At 37.3% G+C, this 22,621-nt stretch overlaps 1 protein-coding gene across 3 annotated transcripts in view; it reads right to left on the bottom strand.

The window, feature by feature from the left end:
- Nucleotides 1-13,180: 13,180 nt before the first annotated feature.
- LOC142351816 (uncharacterized) overlaps nt 13,181-22,621 on the bottom strand; it is a 60,472-nt gene continuing 51,031 nt past the window's right edge. For all 3 annotated transcript variants that reach the window (XM_075404017.1, XM_075404019.1, XM_075404018.1), the window contains exons 9-12: nt 20,487-20,709; nt 15,996-16,219; nt 15,517-15,727; nt 13,181-13,542 (exon numbers count right to left, since the gene is read on the bottom strand). In XM_075404017.1, coding sequence (XP_075260132.1) covers nt 13,497-13,542; nt 15,517-15,727; nt 15,996-16,219; nt 20,487-20,709 — 704 coding nt within the window. In that variant the 3' untranslated portion in view covers nt 13,181-13,496. The remainder of the gene's footprint in view (nt 13,543-15,516; nt 15,728-15,995; nt 16,220-20,486; nt 20,710-22,621) is intronic.

Below are 22,621 nucleotides of genomic sequence, written 5' to 3'. Positions count from 1 at the left end.
AATATAATCAACTAATCCCATTCTAGTGCCAGGCGTATATTCTATATTAAAGTCAAAGGGTAACAAACTATTAATCCACCGTGTTAATCGACTATTATAGGATTTATTTGAACGATGAGATTTTAAAACTGAAAGGAGAGCTCTATGATCTGTCAAAACTGTAAAATTTTTTCCAAAAAGATAATATTTAAAATATTCGATGGCCCAAACCACGCCAAGCAATTCTAGTTCACTGATACTGTAACGTTCGTCATTGCTATTAAGTAAACGAGATGCAAAAGCCACTGTTTTCCACCCCTCACAATCCAATTGCTCAAGTGCTGCGCCTAGAGCTTGACGAGATGCATCGCATTTGACTCGCGTTTCCAAGGTCGGATTGAAATGAGTGTTTTCCGTAGCATTTGCAATTGCAGTTTTAATATGTTCAAAATGAGTTTGGTATATTTAAGTCCAAATAAATTTTCAATTTTCTTTAAAAAAGGCCGAAGGGGGTGACAAATTTTTGCCAGATTGGGAATAAATTTGCTTAAATGATGAACACCGTAGTTGAATGACCGTAGTTGGCCGTACTTGTTTCAATGTAGAATGACCGTAGTTGTTTTAATGTTTTTGGAGCCTTGATTTCTGCTATTGCTGCTGTTATCGATTCTATAGGTTTAACACCATTTTTGGAGAATGTGAAACCAAGCCAGTTTATCTGGTGTTTTGCAAAATGACATTTGCTTAAGTTTATTCGGAGATTATGGGCGTCAAGTTTTTGTAAAGATTTATAGAAGTATTTGATATGCGATTCCTTACTACCTCTGCTAACTACAATTATGTCGTCAAGGAAACAATATGTTTTAGTCAAACCAACAAATGTGTAATCCATGGCCTTTTGAAACTCTGCCGGCATATCCGTAAGACCGTAAAACCCCGTTTTAAAACGATACGTACCAGTCGAGTCACCACAAATAATATTGAAATTACAATGGCGAGAGGTATCCGGATGTAATTTTAGTTGGCTATACGCATATTTTAAATCAATTGTTGAAAAATGAACATTATCACCTTGATTGGAATCGTTGATGTGTTGTGAAATGGAATCGATAAGTCTATCTATGTTCGTCAATTGATACTTATTTTTATGAATTGCTTTATTCAAAACGTTTGAATCAAGAGCTAATTTAACCGATTTGTCCTTCTTAACCGTGATTACGATTGGGGAAATAAAGTTTTTATCGGAGCATTCCTGTAACTTTTCGATATGTCCCTGGTCCGAGAGTTTCTTCAATTCATCGGATACTTTGTGTGACAAGTTTATAGGAACACGACGACCTTTTTGGGTTGATGGGGTATAATGTTTATGAAATTTTGAGCGAACTGTATGTAATTTTGACTTACCAGTTCTGGAGATTAAATCAGGAAAATCGGTTGCAATTTGTTTTTTGATTGGACATGTTCTTGTTCTACCTGATTAACTGTCTTCGGGCTATTAGATTGCGGAATTGAAAGTCCGAGGGCAGGGAACAAATCTGTACCCAATAGCGAACGATGAGCATCTGTCGTCACTACTTGAAATTCAATTGGATTCGCGTACCAATTGTTACTTTGAATGGACGTTTGTAGAATTTCTAGCGTTTGAATGAGTTCATTAAAGAAAGTTTTCAATTGTTCGGGAGTTGCCTCACGTATCCACTTCGAATTTGAGTCTTGGGAGATGATAGAATTTGCCGGCGTTGCAAGCACTACCCGAGTTCACCAAAACATTTGTTGCTGCATTTCCGAGTACCACAGGGAGATTGATTGCTTCTATAGGAGTTGTAGAATCTGCTGAAGATACTGATGCAACACAATTATCTTCATCCGATGAGTAGTTTGATTCCAAATCAGGAACAAAATAAACCAAAATTTGATTAACATCATCAGTCTGATCATCTTTTTCGACATTTTTAACCCGTGGTTTGGGTTTTGGATATGAACTAGGACCCTTGGGTTTCCGGCAGACCTTTGCGAAGTGATTTTCAATGCCACAGTCATGGCATTTCTTTCCACGTGCAGGACATTTATTACGATGTTCCGAAGTCCAATTCATTCCACAAAAATGGCAAGGTGTAGGCTTTTTCCGGGCAGTGGTGTTCATATTTGAAAAGGGGGTAGCATTCGCGATGCGCATCCGTTGTACTTCATTGACAGTGGAATTGAGTTCGGATTTACGTGCATTCATTTTAAGTTGATTAAGGGTGCCCATTTCAATGTTTATTGCGATTGCCAAACTTTTATCGGGTTCCACCGTTTCTTTTAGAAGCTCTTTTCGAATATCTTCATTTTGCCTATTTGCAATAAAAACATCTCTGTTAATGGTATCTCCCTTTTCTCCCAGGTCACAGTTTTCGGAAAGTTCTTTGAGATGACCGTAGAATTTTTCAATTGGTTCGCCCTTTTGTTGTTTTCGCGTAAGAAAGAGATATCGATCAAAAGTTGTATTATGAACTCGAATGAAAGTTTTGTTTAAGATATCCCAGAGATTCCTTGTTGAAATTTCGTCTAAATTAACAGTCGAATTTATTGAATTGAAAACAACTCGTCGTCCTTCTGTTCTGAGACTCAAGTACATCAATGAGGATGCTTTTCGATCGCAAATTTTCCAAGGTCTGTTTCCACATAGTACGCCTATAGCTTCAATGCGTAAGCAGTGGTTTTTCCAGGCCGTCTTTGCTTGTTCATTACGGGTACGTCGATCGCGTTCCGATTGTGCTGTAGGATTTTCAACCGCATCTTCGTAAGCGGGTTCAGGGGGTAAAACAACATGCTCTGGAGGGTCGGCCAAGAGAAGGTCCACTACAATCCCTTCGCAAGCAAGAATCGCAGTTTGAGTTGTGTTCTCCAATACTCCCAACAAAGAGGGGGCTCTATAGTTGCTTTCTCCCAAAAGGGTTGAATTCCGAGTGCAGATTTGCCACTCTCCTTTATTTCTGGCTGCGCCATGTTATAGCTGAGAGTAGCTAATTGAATTGTTTTAGTATCGCAAATACACTGTCTTAGGTCTACCCTGGAATCGCGGAGCAAATCCGTATTTATGTGCGTTTTACTGAATTTACTAAATGGAATCGCAAGGCGAATCCAGACTAGTTTTATCTTGTGTAATTGAAGAGCGATTGCAGAGACAACTTGTACTCAGAAGATTAATCGAGATTATGATTACTAACATAAAATAGTGTGAACAAACTATGAAATAAATTAGTAGACTAGCGGGAATATAATTATATGTGAAAAATAAAAGTAATCATAAGCTTAGTTATAAAATGCATGATATAAATATTAAAATAGAGGTTAATTTATAATTTAGTACACGTGAGAGTTTTGATATATATTTATGTATCCATAGGTATCACAGGCTGATTAGAGTCACAGTGCCATAAACATTGTTTTTCAACATTGAAATTTGCGTCGCTCTGGTTTCAAAGCCATTTTTTACCTGTTAGTACGAAAAAGAGCAACAAGAGCAAGATGAGAAAGAAGAACAGTCAAAGTTGTCAGTACGCGTTATATAAATTCAAAATTGCAGAGCTCAGTTTGAAAAGCAATCTGGACCTCTTACACTCTGCTATTGATCAGCGAGACTTTCAGTTCGCTCTCACTGCTCATCAATAAGGCAAAAGCAAACGTCGACGAACTAAAAACAGCACTTGATGCCGTGTTAAAGGAAAGTCCAAACGCCAACAGCACGTCATCTGTCATTGAACGATATTCAAACTTTCTGTCACGTCTAGAGAAATTTGAACTCGAAATTGACAGTTTAGATGACGATGAACTCTTCAGCAAATCTTCAACTAGGATACGCGATGATGTCAGTGTAACAACTCATACGACTGCCAGGTGTCCAACCTCATGGAGATGCTCACCATCTATGAGCGAGATTCCAGAAGCAAGCAGCCAAGAACGTTTATCGTTCTCCAACAAAACACAACCTCTTCCACCGAGATCGGAGAAACCATCCCTGTTTTTGTCTGAATGCCACAGAGCAGAACCAAAGTTGTCAAAATTTTTAAATGGCAACAATGATAATCCCCTTACCATTGGAGTGAGTACAGCAAATTTATTCAGACAAATTAACATTGATAATACAGCCGACTCCAGAACAGAAGCGAAATAATCGGATAAAAAGCTTGCAAAACCTGAGACAACCGTCGCAACCTGAGACCACCAGCAGCATAAAACAAACAATGATTCAATCTAGCCGCTTAATTTTGCAAGCAAGCAAAATAAATTTCAAAACCACTCTCCTCAGAAAAACCATAATAATCATTTTCAGTAAAAAAATACTTTTTGAGTTTTCTCGAGATATCGCCGAGGAACTGTTTCAGAAGCAAACGTTTCAACCAATGAGCATGGGTTATTCCAAATATCAAGGAACACATAATTCCCACTTGATGAATCCCAGTTCTGTCATATATTAAGGTCAAGAAAACCCACAGAGGCCAGATTTTGATCTCTCCAGACAAAACAACCATTTGAACTGAGTAACACAATGAAAAACTTTAATCAGTTCTCTGAAATTTCCTGCCAAAACCCAAACAATTTTCAAATTTCTAACTTACCTTCTTTACAGTTGCATAATAGGCAGGAGTTCAAAAACAAAGAGAATAAAATTTGACCTGGAAGCTTTACTCAATTCCAGCCACAGTCACCAGTCAAAACCGTTGGCATTGAGTCGCTCAACCCATTCGGTGTTCAACAAACCACCTGTTCAAAACCATTAACAGAAAGCGTTCCCATTGCTCCGTCAATCTCATCGTTTCCCACACAAGCACTGCCTTCAGCAGAGCGAATACCCAAGCAACAATTTCCACATTCACATCAGATTTTTTAGCGTATGAAATCGCAATTGAAATTGAAAGTTTCAAAAACCTTTCATTAGAAATCAATTCTTTACCATGGACCTCAAACACAGCTCTATATTGGCAGAATTCAACAAGTAAACACTCAATCAAGTTATCACCTCTTCTGATTCAAAATTTTAATGGCAACCCATTGAAGAATCACGAATGGATAAATAACTTTTTTTTGCCTTGTACATAACAAAACCAGTATTACTGATACACATCGTATCACATAATTGCAAAATGCAGTTACTGGCAAAGCAAAAGATGTTATCCAAGCTCATTCGTGTAATCCTGCTTATTTTAGCACAGCTTTAAACGAACTCGTGTCATATTTCGGTGATCCTACAATAGTAGTGAACGCCTTCATGAATCAATTGGAAAATTGGAAATCAACTAATGACTATAAGAAACAATTTTGTGTAGCCTTTGCTTCGTTCTTGAAGCGTTTAGTGCAAGCTTTTCAGTACATGAGATACACAGGGGACCTACAGAGCTCAACACGTTTGAAGAAGGCTAAAGAAAAAGTCCCGTATAACATCCTCCTCAAATGGACAGAGCACACTGTTACACCATCGAAACACTTTAGTTGAATTTCAGAAATGGTTAGAAGTTCAAGCACATATGTATGACAGGACAAACCGCAAAAACTTCCAGCAAAATAACCTTCGTAGAAACAATTTTTAATAATACTGGGATTTTGAACGTCAGCGACAATCACGCAAGAAGTTTAAGTACCCAAAGTTTAGGCTTTCGAGCACAGCCGACTAACCGAAATCAGTCAACAACAATAAGCAGTAGCAGTACTGTGAAAGCACCTAGCGCTCCGCCATTTCCACCCCCGAACAACGCAAATCAATCAAAGCGTTCTTGCGAAAAATGTAGTGGAAACCATATACCAGCCTCCTGTCCCGATTACCGAAAATGTAGCCCAAGCCAGCGATTTGACATTGTAAGCAAGAGCAATCTTTGCTCGAACTGTTTTAGCAATAAACACATGAAGCAAAACTGCCCATCAACAAAACGCTGCCAAACTTGCATGGGATACCATCACACAACACTGCACGACCCTGATAAAATTATCAAGCAACTGCCAGCTGCTTTTGCCACCAACAATTCCAGAGGTACAAATGACACCAACCAAGAAAATCAGCTAGTCAAACAGCAATATGAACCAGGATGTATCAGCAACGCAAGCGTCTCATCCAAATCACAAAAGAGCCGCTACGGACAGTCATTTGCAAACAAAAATCAGAATCAAATTCAGCGCGCTAATTTGAACAATTCCAACCAAAATTTTAGCGCAAATCATCTACAATCTACACCAAAAGAATGGTTCGAACAACTTCAACTTAGAAAGCTGCTTTCGATACGTACGATCTGATCGATCAAGATAGTCAATTTGCTTTCATACTTGACAAAATCACAGAGTTTCTTGCTCTTCCGTGCGAAGATCAAGAAGCCACTACAATTCAGTATCTTAACACAGAGCATGATATGCCACTGTCAAAAATTTCTGAACCAGTGACAGTTTCACCCTACAAAAAATTGAATCAAAAGTTTCAAATAACAACCATTTATTGCACTCCCTGATTAAATGTAGCCCCAGCTAATACATTTGAACTCCACCAGCTTTGCGATGCATTCAAAGAATTGCGTCACATGCACTTTCCAGAAATAGCTGAAGGCAAAATCGGTGCCCTTTTGAAAATAAACACTTTTGCTTTCAAACATCCAATTGAAGTCAACCCGGTAACTAAAAACCGGCCATTCGGCGTAAAGACGAGGCTTGGACGGACCCTAGCTGGAGAGTATGAAAGAGCACAAAAACAACCCAAACAGCGATCTCACCAGCAGAAACACTACGTGTACCACGTATCACGACAAAGCTATGACGATTAGCCCCTCGATGAGTTGCTTGAGCAGTTCTGGAAAATCGAAGCCGAAGGAACTCATCCCGAAAGTGAATCTATGATTCCCGTTGATAAGGAAGCCCTTGACATATTGAACAAGACAATCAGCTACAATGTGAGAGGTACGAAATTGGACTACCTGGGAAAAAAACCATTGAAAATATTTATTTCGCAGCTCTCAGCCAGTTGAGAAGTCTTCAGAACCGACTCAGTAATGACATCCAATAGAAAGAGGTGTATGAGCGAACTCTCACAACAGATCTTCAAAATTTTTATGTCAAGACAGTTGAAATGCAGCAGCCAGAACCCGAGAAAATTTGGTATTTGCTTCATCACCCGGTGGTTAATCCAAGTAAGCCCGGAAAAGAGCGCAGAGTAGCAAATTCTGCGGCCAAGTTTAGAGGCCAATCTTTGAACTCCAATTTGATCACAGGACCAGATTTTCTAAACAACTTGGTAGTAATTTTTCTGAGATTTCGTGAAAACCCAGTTGTCATTCTCTCTGATATTGAAGGCATGTTCATGCATATAGCAATAAGGCATGAGGACCAATCTGCACTACACTTTCTCTGGCCCAATGAAGAGATGGTTAACCAATACCAGTTCACCAGATTAATTTTTAGAGCAACCTGCTCCCCACATTGTGCAATTTTTGTGCTGAACCGTTGCGCAGAATATAATGAAATTGAATTTCCAAAAGCAGTTAATGCAGTAAAAAACCATTTTCATATGGACGACTATATCCATTCTTTGCCGTCTATAGAAGAAACAATTGAAACCATTAACCAGACTAAAAATTGCCTTCATAAAGGTGGCTCTCGCTTGACAAAATTTGTGTCAAATAAACCTAAAGCCCTAAGGTTCATTGAGCAAGAAGATCGAGATGAACAGAAAGAGATCAACAGGGTCCTCGGTCGGAAATGGAACACCAGAAGTGACTGTTTTCTATTGAAGTTATTAGAAGAGTTTCCCCGAAATGCAATTGAGTTCACACAAAGAAAAATGTTCAGCTAGGTATCAACCATTTTCGATCCCTAGGAATTTTGTCCCCGCTCACAATTAGAATCAAAATGCTTTTACAACAAGTCTGGAAGCTAGGCAAGAAATGGGATGAACCACTTCCCGCAGAACTAAATTCCAACCTACAAAAAGTGCTCGATAGTTACTTTGCAATGCCTGATATCGAAATCCCCAGATAGTTAAACACCTCAACGAATCAGGAAAACAATCACCAGCTTCATGTCTTTGTTGTTGCCTCAACTGTTGCATTGGCAGCAGTTGCTTACATTCGCAACCAAAAATATGACGAAATCTTTCAAACATCTTTTCTGTTTGGAAAAACGCAATGTTGTACCAATTAAACAAATTAGTGTGCCAAAAATAGAACTCGAAGCTGCCGTTTTAGGTACACTTCTCCGCACATTGATTCAAACCGAAATGACATTAATATTTGAAAAGTCTACTTGTAGACCGATAGTTGTGTTCTCTTAGATTGGATCAGCTCAACTAAGAAACAACTAAGGATCGACTCGAAAAAATTAAGAACACAACTAAATCTGATGAGTGGAATCATGTCCCAACTAATAATAGTCCAGCCGACCATGGAACGCGTGGCCTTGAGCCATCAGAAATCCCCTCAAAATGGCTTACAGCACCACAAATTTTGCAAGACATTGAAAGTTCTTGGAAAGATATGAAAAAGATTTCAACTGTGGGTGCCGTAACCAGAAATACAAAAACATCAATCAAACCTGTTCTAGACCCGAACCGCTTTTCAACATAGAATAAGCTACTTTTAACCCTCGCGACTGTCTTCATTTTAATTTACAGAGCTAAGAAGAATCGTTCCAACAAAAGTCAATACACTAAAGATGATATTTGTTTATCTCAAAATTTTCTGCTAAAGTTGTCTCAAAACAATGCTTTCTCTTCAACAATCAACGCTTTAAAAAGAACACAAAAGTTAGACGCAAAGAATAAATTGAGTAACTTATATCCAATAATTGACCGAAACGGACTTCTACGATCTAGTGGCCGTCTCCTATTTGCTCCAACAGAATTGGAGATCGAAAAATGTCAAATAATCTTGGACGCTAAGGAAAAGATCGCGAGTTTATACCTTGAACATGCGCACAGAATTTGTTTTAATCAAGCAACAGAATGGGTCAAAGCATTTGTACAACAACGCTACTACGTCATCGGACTTCGAAAAACACTACTTTCAATAAAATACCGATGTTTTCTGTGTCGCCGTTTTGACACTAAGAAAATACAACCAATAAAAGCCCCACTTCCCTCATTTCGCTTTGCCACAGAAGATACCAAATTTCCGTTTGCCAACACTTTTTTGGTCCGTTTTGTATTGAAGACAAACAAAGCAAAATCGAGAAACATTATGGACTTATTTTTACATGCCTCGTTACGTGAGCAGTCCATTTGGAAACATGTCCAGATTTAAATACAGATACCTTCCTCAGTGCATATCGACGATTCACTTGCCGAAGATGCCAACATATTTTGTTGTACAGTGATAACGGAAAATCATTTGTCGGCGCCTCCGAAGTGCTGAAGAATCCGGTTAAGGCTTTAGACGGAGACAAGGTTTATAAAGCCCTAGCTGCAGTCAAAACCACATGGAAATTTAATCCACCGTACGGCCCTCATTTCGGTGGCGTGTGGGAGCGAGTGATTCAGAGCGTCAAGAGGACACTCTTGATCGTTCTAGGATCTTACCGTCTCTCCTTCGCCATCTTTGAGACAATAAAGGTTGAAGTTGAAGTAATCTTGTATTCCAGACCCTTGACAAACGTTGCCGGTCAGCCTGAAAACGAACATCCACTCACTTTTAACCACTTCCTCATTCAACGCCCGTACAGTCATGCCACCTGGAAACTTTCGAGATCAACAGCCAGCTAGTTTCAAGAATTGGAAGCTTGTTCAGCAGTTGATGAACCACGTGTGGCGGCGTTTGATTAAAGAGTACCTGTCGACATTACTCAAGAGACGTAAATGGACAGACAACAGCCAGACTCCGCTGAAAGTTTGAGAAGAATTTGGCCTCTTGGAAGAGTTGTGGAAACATCCCCTGGACAAGATGGTTAAGTACGAGTTGCCAAAGTAAAAACGGCTTACAGCTCGTTCGTGCATCCGGTCGCCGGCCTCGCACGGGTTTTTTCTGCGTAGTTTTAGTTCAAATTTTTCGCGCTGGTCTTCGGCAACATGGGCTACGTCCACCCCCTTTAATGTTATTGCCCTTACAAATTTTTCATTTCCATTTACATAGGTTCAAGGATATCAGATCAGGATAATCTTCAACCCCTGCCCTCCTTCTTGGAGCATGTTCCCAATGACCTTGTGAACGCAAGAAAAGCATGAATTTGCCAATGATGACTTTAAGGCCAAAACCTGAGAGTTACTCTTTCCCGAAAACATCCGCGGGCCGAGGAATTTGGCCAAAATTATGTAAGATCAGCAGCAAATAGCGTTGACAATTTGGAAAACTCACCGCAATTTTCTTACATAAAATTGCGTTGAATGTGTTGAATTTAAAGACAAAAATTCAACGAATTCCACGCAAAATTATGTAAGAAGTGGCGGTGAATTTTCCAACTTGTCAACGCTAGTTGCCGCTGATCTTACATATTTAGCCTTGAATTTAGCGTAGATCTTACATATTTTTGCGTTGATTTTAGCGTAGATCTTACATATTTAGCGTAGAATTTAGCGTAGATATTACAGAATTAGCATCGAATTTAACGCAGATCTTACATATTTTTGCGTTGAACTTAGCGTTGATCTTACAAAAAATCAAAGCGTTCACTTGAACTATTAACCTCCAATTGCGTATGGGACTCGAACTACTAACCTCTTGCTTGCTTGTCGCCTCTTCTACCATTGTGCCACAGTACCTTGGTTTCCTTAAGAGTCTCAATCCTTATAAAGCGTTGATCTTACATATTATGCGTTGAATTTAGCGTACAACTTGCATATATTTCGTTGAATTCAGCGTATATCTTACATAATTCAACGTATTCAACGCATTTACCATGTGAGGCGTACTGGAAAAAATTTAAATGAAAAAGTTTCCAAAAAAGTTTTGAATTCCTAAAATGGTCATAAATGGTTTTTGCACCGTAAGAGAGCACTCAAAGGTTATATTTTGCTGACTTCATTTTTCTCACTTGTGCAGTATAGGGGGTCGAAACAGTAAAAAATTACTATTTCGAAAAAAATTGAAAAATTTGAAATCGTAAAATGGTCTGTATTGGAATTTGCACTATAAAAGAGCACTAAAAAATGATTATTTCTGCCTTCATGTTTCTCACCTTTGCAGTTTATGGTTCGAAACAGTGAGAAAAAATGATTTTTCGAAAAAAAAACTTGAAAAAGTTTTGAAACCGTACAATCATCTGAAATGGATTTTGCACTATAAAAGAGCGCTAAAAAATGTTTTTTTTGCTGACTTCACTTTTCTCACCTGTGCAGTATAGGGTGTCGAGACAGTAAAAAAATTAGTTTTTTGAAAAAAAACTTGAAATAATTGAAATCGTTATTTGGTCTGAATTGGATTTTGCACTTTGAAAGAGCACTAAAAAGTGTTTTTTTGCTGACTTCGCTTTTCTCACCTGTGAAGTATAGGGGTCAAAAAAGTGAAAAAATTGACTTTGAACAAAAATAACTTGAACAAATTTGAAATCGTATAGTGGTCTGAAATAGAGTTGAAAAAACTCAACGCTAAATATGTAAGATTGGCGTTGAAGGCGTTGAATTTATGTAAGATCTACGCTAAAATTCAACGCTAAATATGTAAGATCTACGCCAAATTTCAACACAAGATATGTAACACGGCCGTTGAATGCGTTGAAATTATGTAAGATCTACTTTAATTTCAACGTTAAATATGTAAGATCTACGCTAAAATTCAACGCTAAATATGTAAGATTGGCGTTGAATGCGTTGAAATTATGTAAGATCTACGCTAAATTCAGCACTAAATACTTAAGATCTACTCTAAAATTAACGCTAAATATGTAAGATCTACGCAAAAAATCAACGCAAAACATGTAACGTGGCGTTGAATGCGTTGAATTTACGTAAGCTCTTGGCTAAAAATTAACGCTAAATATGTAAAATCTACGCAAAAATTTAACGCTAAATATGTAAGATTTACGCCAGAATTCGACGCAAAATATGTAAGATCGGCGTTGAATGCGTTGAATTTATGTAAGATCTACGCTATATTCAACGCAAAATATATAAAATCTACGCTAAAATTTAACGCTAAATATGTAAGTTATACGCCAAAATTCAACGCAAAATAGTTAAGATTGGCGTTGAATGCGTTGAATTTACTTAAGATCTACGCTAAATTCAACGCTAAATATGTATGATCTACGCTAATTTCAACGTTAAATATGTAAGATCTACGCTAAAATTCAACGCTAAATATGTAAGATTGGCGTTGAATGAGTTCAATTTATGTAAGATCTACGCTAAATTCAGCATTAAATATTTTAGATCTACTCTAAAATTAACGCTAAATATGTAAGATCTACGCAAAAATTCAACGCAAAACATGTAACGTGGCGTTGATTGCGTTGAATTTATGTAAGCTCTCGGCTATAAATCAACGCTAAATATGTAAAATCTACGCAAAAATTTAACGCTTAATATTTAAGATTTACGCCAGAATTCGACGCAAAATATGTAAGATCGGCGTTGAATGCGTTGAACTTACGTAAGATCTACGCTATGTTCAACGCAAAATATGTAAAATCTATGCTAAAATTCAACGCTAAATATGTAAGTTATACGCCAAAATTCAACGCAAAATAGGTAAGATTGGCGTTGAATGCGTTGAATTTACGTAAGGTCTACGCTAAATTCAACGCTAAATATGTAAGATCTACGCTAAAATTCAACGCTAAATATGTAAGATCTACGCCAAAATTCAACGCAAAATTTGTTAGATTGGCGTTGAATGCGTTGAATTTAAGTAAGATCTACGCTAAATTCAACGCTAAATATGTAAGATCTACGCTAAATTTCAACGCTAAATATGTAAGGTCTACGCCAAAATTCAACGCAAATTTATGTAAGATTGGGGTTGAATGCGTTGAATTTATGTAAGATCTACGCTCAAGCGTAGATCTTACATAAATTCAACGCATTCAACGCCAATCTTACATATTTTTGCGTTTTTTAGCGTTGACACCTCGGCCCGGGTCTGACAAGAAATCGTAACCAAATAAGGGCAACCAAAAGTCAAGAATAAATGTTTCATTATACACAGAGTTAGTATTAAAGCAGGATCAAAACCATGTTAACGTCGTGAATGTCAAATTGAAATGTATACATCATAAAGATGGCAAATCTAGCTTGATAATTTTAGCAAGTTGTATGTCTGAGCCAATTTTCGGCTCTGATCCGCAGAACGATACGTTTTCATGGTGTTTCCTACGCATTTTGCAAAGATTGAGATGCATTTTAGAATACTCGATTTTGATTAACTAATCTTTTTTAGGGCTTGCATGGTTAAAAGAGTCAGTTATCTCTTAAGTAATGTTTCCAAATTGTATGAATTCTTCCTTAATATACTAATAAATCATGTAATTTATAATTTGGTCCCACTTTAAGCATTTTTTTCCAGAAGTGATGGCTAGTCTCTCGATAATTGAAGAGAGAGGTTTTCATAAATTTTGTAGCACTTGAACGTCTGACTCTAATGGGGTGTAGTCTTCTGATGAAGTTTGAGATACATCAAGGGTCTGAAACACATTCATACTCGTAACAACACAAATGTCACAAGGGACTTCAATCCCTATAGCCGAGATCTCGGCTAGCTTATCAAGGACACGCAGCCAAGTAAGCGAGGGGTGTAAAAGTAGACTGCTGTGTTTCGGCTTATTGAATCGTTGAAACAGGGAAAACAGAAATAATCGTTTTGAAAAATAATGGTTTTCAAAAATAAAGGGAAAACAGAAATAATGGTTTTCAAAAATAAAGGGAAAACAGAAATAATGGTTTTCAAAAATGAAAAGTCACCAACTGCCAATTGTGTTGAATTTAAAAGTCATTCATTGAAACCAACAGATGAATGCAGATACTTAGTTGTTATTCTTGACAAAGAGTTGACATACCAAAAACAACTTAAATATTTGATCAATAAAATGATTCTGGCAATCAGATCAATTTATTTGGTACGCAATCAGATATCTTTAAAGGCTCGAATAAATCTCTTTGGATCACTTGTTTTGTCGCATTTAGAATTTAGTGCAATATTTTTTCAAACTTTGCCATCCTACTCAATTGACAGAATAAACAAACAAACTAGATGGGGCATAAAAGTTTGCTTTTTTCTAACCAAATATGACAGTGCTCATAAAATGCTTCTTGAAAATAAAATACTTCCCGCAGAACTTAGAATAGCAAAAACTTCTTTAAATAGACTTTTCGATATTGTCCAACAAACAAACATACAAGACCAAAAGAAATTCAAAATATTGGCAGACGTTGAAATTAAAGTAAACAATCGTACATATAATTTTTCTCTCATAACAAAATGTAAATCAAAATGGAGTCAAAAATCAATTATAAGAAACTTCGTTCGAAAATGGAGTAAACTTCCAAGAGCTCTAAGAAAGGAAAAATCAAAGAAAAAATTTAAAAAAGAATTAAAGGAAGAGATGCAAAAAGACACGAACGAGTTCCAACGGACACAAAATTGTAGGCTTTAAAAGTTTATTTTTATAAAATAATTCACAAAAACTAGAATCTGAACCTGAGTTTTTTTAAATATTTTATTTAGTTATTCAAAGGAAAGATGTAGTATGTTTGATTTATAATATCATGTAACTTTAACCTTGGGGTTATTCGAATTTACATGTTTGAGATTTGACAAAAACGAGGCCGATCGGCAGAGTACTACCACCAAAAGAGTTTCTAACAATGTGCCTAATTTTTCAAGTGTTTTTAGTGTCCAATTTCTCTTCCGATCTGTTAATGAATACTAATTTTGATACTTGAGATATTATTACATAGTACTTTTGATATCAAAATTATTAATATTACACTGTAATCATAATAATTTTGATATTATTACACTGTTTTGCTCGTTTTGCTTCTTTATCGACCAAAAAGATCACGTACTTCTGTAAATTAGTAGTAATAATTAAGGAAGTATACGTTTAATTTTGAAAATGGTTATAGGTCAAGCAAAAATCTAAGCGTGGTATTCTAGTCGAGAGTCGAGTGTGGTTTATGTGAGTTGAGTAAAGTCCTTTAATGGTCACCAAATGTAGTCGACCATTTTTCATAGCATTTTTGGGCTAATAAGGTATTCATTGGTTGAGGTCACAGTTAGAGTCGCCATAATTGTTCTAAGATTTTTGCATTATACTATTTGTATATATAATCCGTTTTTCCCAAAATCAAATTTGGGAGCAATTCTGCGCCGCCACTTTTCAGACCAATACTGATACTAATAACAAAATGTTCTTATTAGTTTTCTTATACTCATATTATCATGCAGCAAAGGAATGAGTTCAATGGGATCAATTCTGTTCCTACCCCCTCGCCGGGTGTTTTTACGCGCATCAATTACAAATTAAGTGTTAATATATAGCACAAAACTATGTTAAAAATACCAGCCTCAAAAACATATGCCTACCATCTAAGCTGGGGGGAAGAAACAGAATAGATCCAAATTTTGCTCAGAGCGAGGATGAGTGAATAAGACTTACTTTGACAGAAGAAGGGAGAGTAAAATGACACTCTGGCACAGAAAGACCACTACATGTTTACCATCTATCCTCTCTCTACAGTCAGTGGGTTGTCCGCCATTATTATTACTATTGTCATCGTCTTTCCCTCTGTCGTGTGACGTCAGCAGAAGAGATGCAACAAAGTGGAGTAGACCATGTGAGAATATGAGGATAGATTGCATCACGTGAACTAAGGAGAGGGGTGCCAGTTTCCAAGCAGAATGCCAGTCATTACATGTAAAGGAAAACAAACCATAATTAACTCAAGATTTTTCAATTGTATTTAATGTGCATTATTCAATTTTAAAAAAGGTGAATTTTTTCCGTTACCAAAAAATATTTGATAATCGGAATAACTTGGATCTGTGCGTGTTATCTGTGCCCAAGTAGAAAAAGGAATAAGTTTTTCACAAGTTAATATTTTGGGCACGTAAAATGAATGGGAAATGAGATCATACCAAAAACAAAAGAAGCCACTGGATTCAATTGCAGTTTAACTGTAGTGTTGATAGAAGTGACTGTATTGACTGGTCTGGATATGCCCTGTAGATTGCCACACAACTGTGGGTTCTCAAATGGTGGTTCCTCCTCTTCCATATCTGCCGTATCCAGATTGAATCTACTTCTCAACAAAGTGTTCAATTTGTACAATGCCTCACTCGTCCGAAGGGAGAACCGATCTCTAAAATTATTTTTGCAAAGGACAAAGTGACTTTTGATTAACAGAACTGTCAAGAATGCATGTCATATACAGTCAGCATCAACATTTGACGGAACTAATTCACTTTGAAAACTAGAGCAACGAATTTAAGCGAAACAAAACAATTCCAGTTTCATTCATTAAAATATATTGTTCGAAATCATAAGATTTAATCAAACCCCATCACATCTTAATTCAATGACAACTTTCATCATTTATCAAGAGCATAATCGTACAGCATTTTGATATTTTAATCACTTAATCTATTCTCGGCATTCTATATTTTGCATTTCAAACTAATAGAATGAAGTCTAAAATGTACCATGTCGGTACCCTCAGGATTTTTTAGTGCATTGTGGTTTTGTCTTAGTGGCAAGTGCATAGTGGCAAGTTCCATTTAAAAAACACTTAACAGCAATCAACAAGAACCAACTGTGTGTAGATAGTTACTTTTTGTTTACCTAATTAACGGTCAGAGCAAAAACGTTCTGCTTACAAGGTCAATTTGGCCGTGTAGCTAAAGTTTTAGCTTCTGAAGGTCTTACCCGATAACAAAGCTACATTCAAGACACTGGAAAAGTTACACACCAAAGAACCGTTACCTGCCGTCAGTATACCTGACGACATTGCTTCCTATGCGTTCAAATTAGGTGAAAGCGTAGTCTATGAACAAGTGACACATTCAGCAAGTACACTGCAGTTTGCTCTGAAAGCGTTGATAAACTTTGTAAACTTTGATGGCAGGGGACACTTTCCTACTATTATTTCCAAAGCACTCTACTGCGCTTCACTCCGGCTTTATTCAAAACGAAAGATGGGTAGCGTCCCATAGCAGTTGGCGAAGTGTTGCGACGCCTCATGGTAAAATGCCTGGCAAGTGAAGCTAAATCAGAAGCAGTTGAGCTGTTTTTTAGTCTTCATTTGGGATTCGGCGTTAGCGGAGGCCCTGAGGCAATCATCCATTTGGCAAAAATTACATACGATAGCATAGTTAGTGCTCAGTCGTACGAAGGCGTGCATCAATTTCTTATTCAAAACGCTTGTATTTCAATGAAGCGTTCACACTTTTTAGACGCGACTTGAGAATTTACTCCTGGAATTGCCGCATTCACCAGTTTCTACCAGCAGACACCACTCTTTCACTCTTTTATACCAATGCAATCACTCAGAGTGAACCGGGTGTTCAGCAGGGTGATTGCTGTGGCCGTTATTGTTCTCCTTAACGTTATGGCTACTCATACAGAAGATGAGAACTTCAGATCCGACTTTGTTACAGCACACTTGGTACTTAGATGATGGGTTTATTGCCTGGTCTGAAATTCAGATCAACCAAACGCTTGAAATCCTAGCAACGAAGGTCCCAAGAGAAGCCTTATCTTCAGAAAAGACAAATGTGAGCTGGGGTGAATAAAAGATTTACCCCTCGTTGATCGGGCAATAAAAAGGAATTCGGGAAACGGTTTTGAAACTCTGGGCGCTGCGGTTGGTTCGAAAGATTTTGTCGCTTCTTGTTTGCAGAGGAGATTTCAAAAATTTTATTTATGCTAAACATTTTACATCACCTCAACAATCCCCAATGTGCATTAGGTATCCTTCGTTACTGTTTGGGAACACCGAAACTAGTTTACTCTTTACAAACTAACACTCCATCAAACGAAATGCTCGAAGTACTGACAAGTTTCGCTGACGGCCTAAGAAAATTGTTGCATCAAAATGTTTGCTCAAGCATTTGTGATGGCGCATGGAAACAATCTGCATCACCTATCAGTTTGTCGGGACTAGGTATAAGACTATCAAAAGAGCAATACAAAGGAGACTTTGGGGGCTCGATTTTTTCCTCAGAAGAGCTGGTGAGGCAGACGTCTTTCAGAAAGTGACACTTTTAAAAACTTTCACCAGAGTCTGGAACCGTTCAATCTATTTTCGCACATGAAAAGAAGATTCAAGAAGCAATTGATAAAAATAAACTTGATGCCCTAATTGCAAATCAAACGTCAACCAGGGAAAAAGCAAGACTCCAATAACTATGCGTGCCTCCTTCTGGCGCTTGGCTTGCTGCACCTCCAATTCCAGCTCTAGGTCTACAACTTTTGGCTAAGGATTTTCAAGTCAGTGTCAAGTACAGGCAGGCTCGGGACTGCGGTTTATGATCACGTAAGAAAATGTCTTTAATGCAGGTCCGGTACATCGGACACATTTGTTGAACATGCAGTTGCCTGCCAGGGAAGGAGGGATGCGTCTTCAGGGCACCATAGAATTTGTGGCCGTATAGCTTCCGCCTATTCAGCAGCTAATTTTGCCCCAGTAATTGAGAAATGCATTCTCCTTGCAGAAAATAACACGCCTCCAGGAGACATCTATCTTCCTTCTTGGAAATTTGGCCACTCTGCTGCTCTAGACATAACTGTGACTTCTCTGTAACCGAACATTATGTCTCATGCGGTAGAGAAGCCTGGCGATGCAATTAAATCTGCTGAAGATCAAAATTATGCTAAGTAAGAAAATAGCTGTGCTCAAAAAAGAATTTTTTTCGTCCCTCTGGCAATCGAAGTTTTGAGTGGTCTGTCGAGGACTCCGAAGAAGGCCTTACTGCGCATGAAGGCCTTACTGCGGAATGTCCCACTCGCAGAAATTATCAGCGAGTGGCACATTCCGTTGCCTTCGATAGAGCAGTTCAGTCATTTTCTGTTTTCATTCTACGAGGATCAGCTAGTATGCTCTTGTCGCGAGCTCCGTAGTTGAATGCAGCAATTAATTGCGCTTGTCTGATATTTAGCGACCCGATTACGTGGGACGCAATGTGAAGTTAGCTTTTCCTAGACGCTTGTGTTGAGCTGAATCAATCTTGTGATCAGTTAAAAACACGCCCAGAATCATTACTGAACTCACCCATTGAGAGTGGAGCTTTTTCTTAAGCATTGTCATCCAACAAGGGGGGGTCATGTGCTCATTTCAAGTTCAAAAATGCGAGGAAATTAAAAAACGAGAGTTAGTTAAAAGGCTCATGGAGAGAGGAAGAAGCATCAAAGATCACAGAAAACATTAAGATTGTCAACAAGAAATTATCATCAAACATTTGAATTTTAGATCAAGATAAACCAAGGTTATATAACAATGGAGACCACGCAGAATGCAATGAATTTTTAAATGCAACCATCCAGGAATCAATGAGCAAAACAACAAATTCAAAAATATATATCTGAAACTTGAATGTCGAGTTACCATCGATAAAGAATGAAACAAATCAATTGTGAGTTGATAATGACAACAGGAAAAATTTGGCCAGAAGCGCATAACGAATTTATAAGATATGAGAAGAGGGCCAATATTGGGGGGGGGGGAACATTCTGCAAACTTTAAAACTCTAAACTTCACACTGTTCCAAAAATTAAGTTTGAAGAAATGCCTAAGGGCCAAATTTTTAAGTTTCGGTTAAGTTGCCGTGAAACACCCTGATCAACTTTAACAAGAGAGGAGTGTCGAAATCTCTAATTCAAAATTTGAAGAAGCAATTGTGCACAATTTGGCACTTGGCTCCAGCTATTTACATATATCTGGATGTAGGCTTAGAAAGAGGGTTATTGGCCTCGACAAGCAGGCGCTCACAAGAAGGAAATCAGTCGGAAATTGATTGGCGAAAGGAAACAGAGGTATCAAAAGGGGAATGATGCTACTAGCATAGTATCTCCAAATAAAATTGGAAAAAATTGAAACCTATGAACTTGACTACCCGAAAAACCAAAGGCACCCGCTCCAGACTTACAAGACTCAATTCCTACTCTTCTTCTACCGCCGTTTGAACAGTCTTCAGTCTCAATTCTACATGTTGCTCCATATTCCACATATTCTGTTGTATTTTTTAAGGACTACTCATCATGATGATTTCGGCCTTGTACTGTGCCAACCAACGAATGGTATGAAATCAAATAGTAATCATTCGAAGCAAGCAAATGAGTCTTTGCTGATCGTATAAACTGTTAGTCAATCTTCTAGATCGGCTCAATGGAAACAGGAGTAATTTCTACAATAGACAGATTCGTGTCCATCACAACAAAATTTGCGTCTTTCTAGTCCAAAAATGATGTTTGAAATCAAAAACATCATGCTAATTGATTTTTCATACCAAGATGAATAGAAAATTTGCAAATTTATTTAGATACAAGCTGATTTGCGAATTAATTTTTATGCTTCAAGTATCTCTAATTTTTTAAATTTGTTGCCAAAATTCATTCTAGAGTGTGCAACATACGTGTGTCCAGATGTTTTTGACGAGAATTCAGTGATGGGGTGAGAGGAGGGCTGGGAGACTATTTCCAAATTGCTGTTCAACATCGCTGAACAGATGACGTCACCGGTGTTGCTGTTTCTCTCATTGTTGTTTACTTTCTTCTGTCTCAGCTTTACATCAAACTGTTGATTTGAACTTCCTCCATTCATTTCGCTTTCTCCACGCATTAAGTCAGGCTCTTGATCTGAAAAAAATGAACTCTGAATCGCACAACCATAATTGACGCAATATAACATGAGCCAAACAAAAATGTTGCTCAATATTTTTTTTCCAAAATTTTATTTTGTTGACTTTTTGCATAATTGGTGCATATTAAAAAGCTTTACATTTTAAACTAAACAAAACAGCGAACAAAATGAGCCACAGTACAATGCTCCAGTTGGCCATGCAATAAAGTTCATTGGAATAAGCTTAATAACACTTTTATCGAATTCTGAACGGTCCGGGCGTAGAAAGATATGAGTGGTATTATTATTGGAAAGCCCGTCGGGCGTAGATTACTTTAATACAAAGGTTTACTGAACTCGTTTTTTTTTAGCAGTTAGTGGGTTTAATCGTTTGTGACAATTTGACGGCTTGTTCACAATTCTCTTCTTAATTTGGAGAATTTTTATCAAAGTTGTTCAGTTTTTAAAATGTTCGATAATTATTCAATTAAATATAACTAGCAGGCCCGCAAAAGCATCACCCGTAAAATCATTTAAAAAAGATAGAAGGTTAAAAAACCGGATTTTTATTGCACCACCTGGGGCTAGAACCTAAGCCCCTCATTCAAAAGCAATAGGTATTACGTTTCGTCACCGATGTGTTTGGTTTGAGTATATTACCCTATGTGCTAACAATTTTTTGTTCAATCACTTTTTCTGCTTTACCATTTTGCATATTTAAGGAGCGCTAAGACTTGTACGGATAACGATATTCTACATGGTGGCATAGTGTAACTCATGTTCTACGTTAGGCTGCATGTATAAGGAGCGTTTATAACATGCGATGAAACGGAGCTTAAAGATACGCAAAAGAAAAGAGAGAAGAAAGAAACGAAAGAGAAAGGACAGAGCAAAGAAAGAAAACGAACGCAGAAAAAAAGAACAGAGAAGAGATAAACAAAAGAGAGAAAAGGAGAGAAAATAGTAAAAAAAAAAGAACAGAAGAGAAAAGACAGAGAAATGAAACACAAAAAAAGGAAAGTGGGAGAAGAGAAAAACAAACAACAAAAAAAGACAGAAAAGAAAAAGAGAAAAGAAAGAGAGTAAAGAAAGAGAGTAAAGAAAGAACAAAAATCGAGAAACGAAAGACAGAAATGAAATAAAAGAAAAGCAGCAAAAGAGAACAGCAAAAGAGAAAAAAGAGAAAAGCGAGAGAAAAAGAGAGAGGACAGACAAAAAGAAATGCAGAAAACGAACAGAAAAAAAAGAGAGAAAAGAAATAGAAAAACAAAAGAGAGAAAAGACACAGAGGAAAGCAAAAAACTGAAAGAGAAAAGCAAAGAAAAGAAGAGAGAAGATAGAGAGAAATGAGAAAAAAGAGAGAAAAGACACAGGAAAAATAGAAAAGAAACGATACAGGAAAAAGTGAAAGAAACGAAAGAAAGAAGAGAGAAAGAAAAAGGAAGGCAGAAAAAAAAGACGAGAAAGGAAAAAGAGAAAAGAAACAACAGAAAAAAGAAAAGCAGAAAAGAAGAACAGAAAAAAAAGAGGAAACAGAGAGACGAAAAAGGCAGAAAGAAAAGAGGGAAAAGCAAAGACAGAAAACAGAGGGATAAAAGAAAGGCAGAAAAGAAAAAGAAACGCAAGAGAAAAGAGAAACAGAAAAACAAAAAAGAACAAAAACCTAAAGAAAAAACGAAAGAGAGGAACCAAAGAGAGGAACGAAAGAGAAAAGAATAAGAAAGAAACGCAAAAAAAGACCAGAAGATAGAAAGAGAAAAGAATGAAAAAATTGGAAAAACAAATAGGAGAAAGGCAGAAAAAAGAATAGAAAAAGAGAAAAGAAACGAAAGAGAAAAGTAAGGAAGAGAAAAGAGCGCAACAGAAAGACCGAATGGAAAGAGAAAAAAGAGAGAAAAGGAAAGAAATAAGACAGAAAAGAAAAGGCAG

The sequence above is a fragment of the Convolutriloba macropyga genome, chromosome 13 (genome assembly GCF_964194025.1).
Source record: "Convolutriloba macropyga chromosome 13, txConMacr16.3, whole genome shotgun sequence".
Classification (NCBI taxonomy): Eukaryota; Metazoa; Xenacoelomorpha; order Acoela; family Convolutidae; genus Convolutriloba; species Convolutriloba macropyga.
The sequence above is the reverse complement of the archived record's forward strand: the minus strand, read 5'-3'. Positions and strand labels throughout refer to the sequence as shown.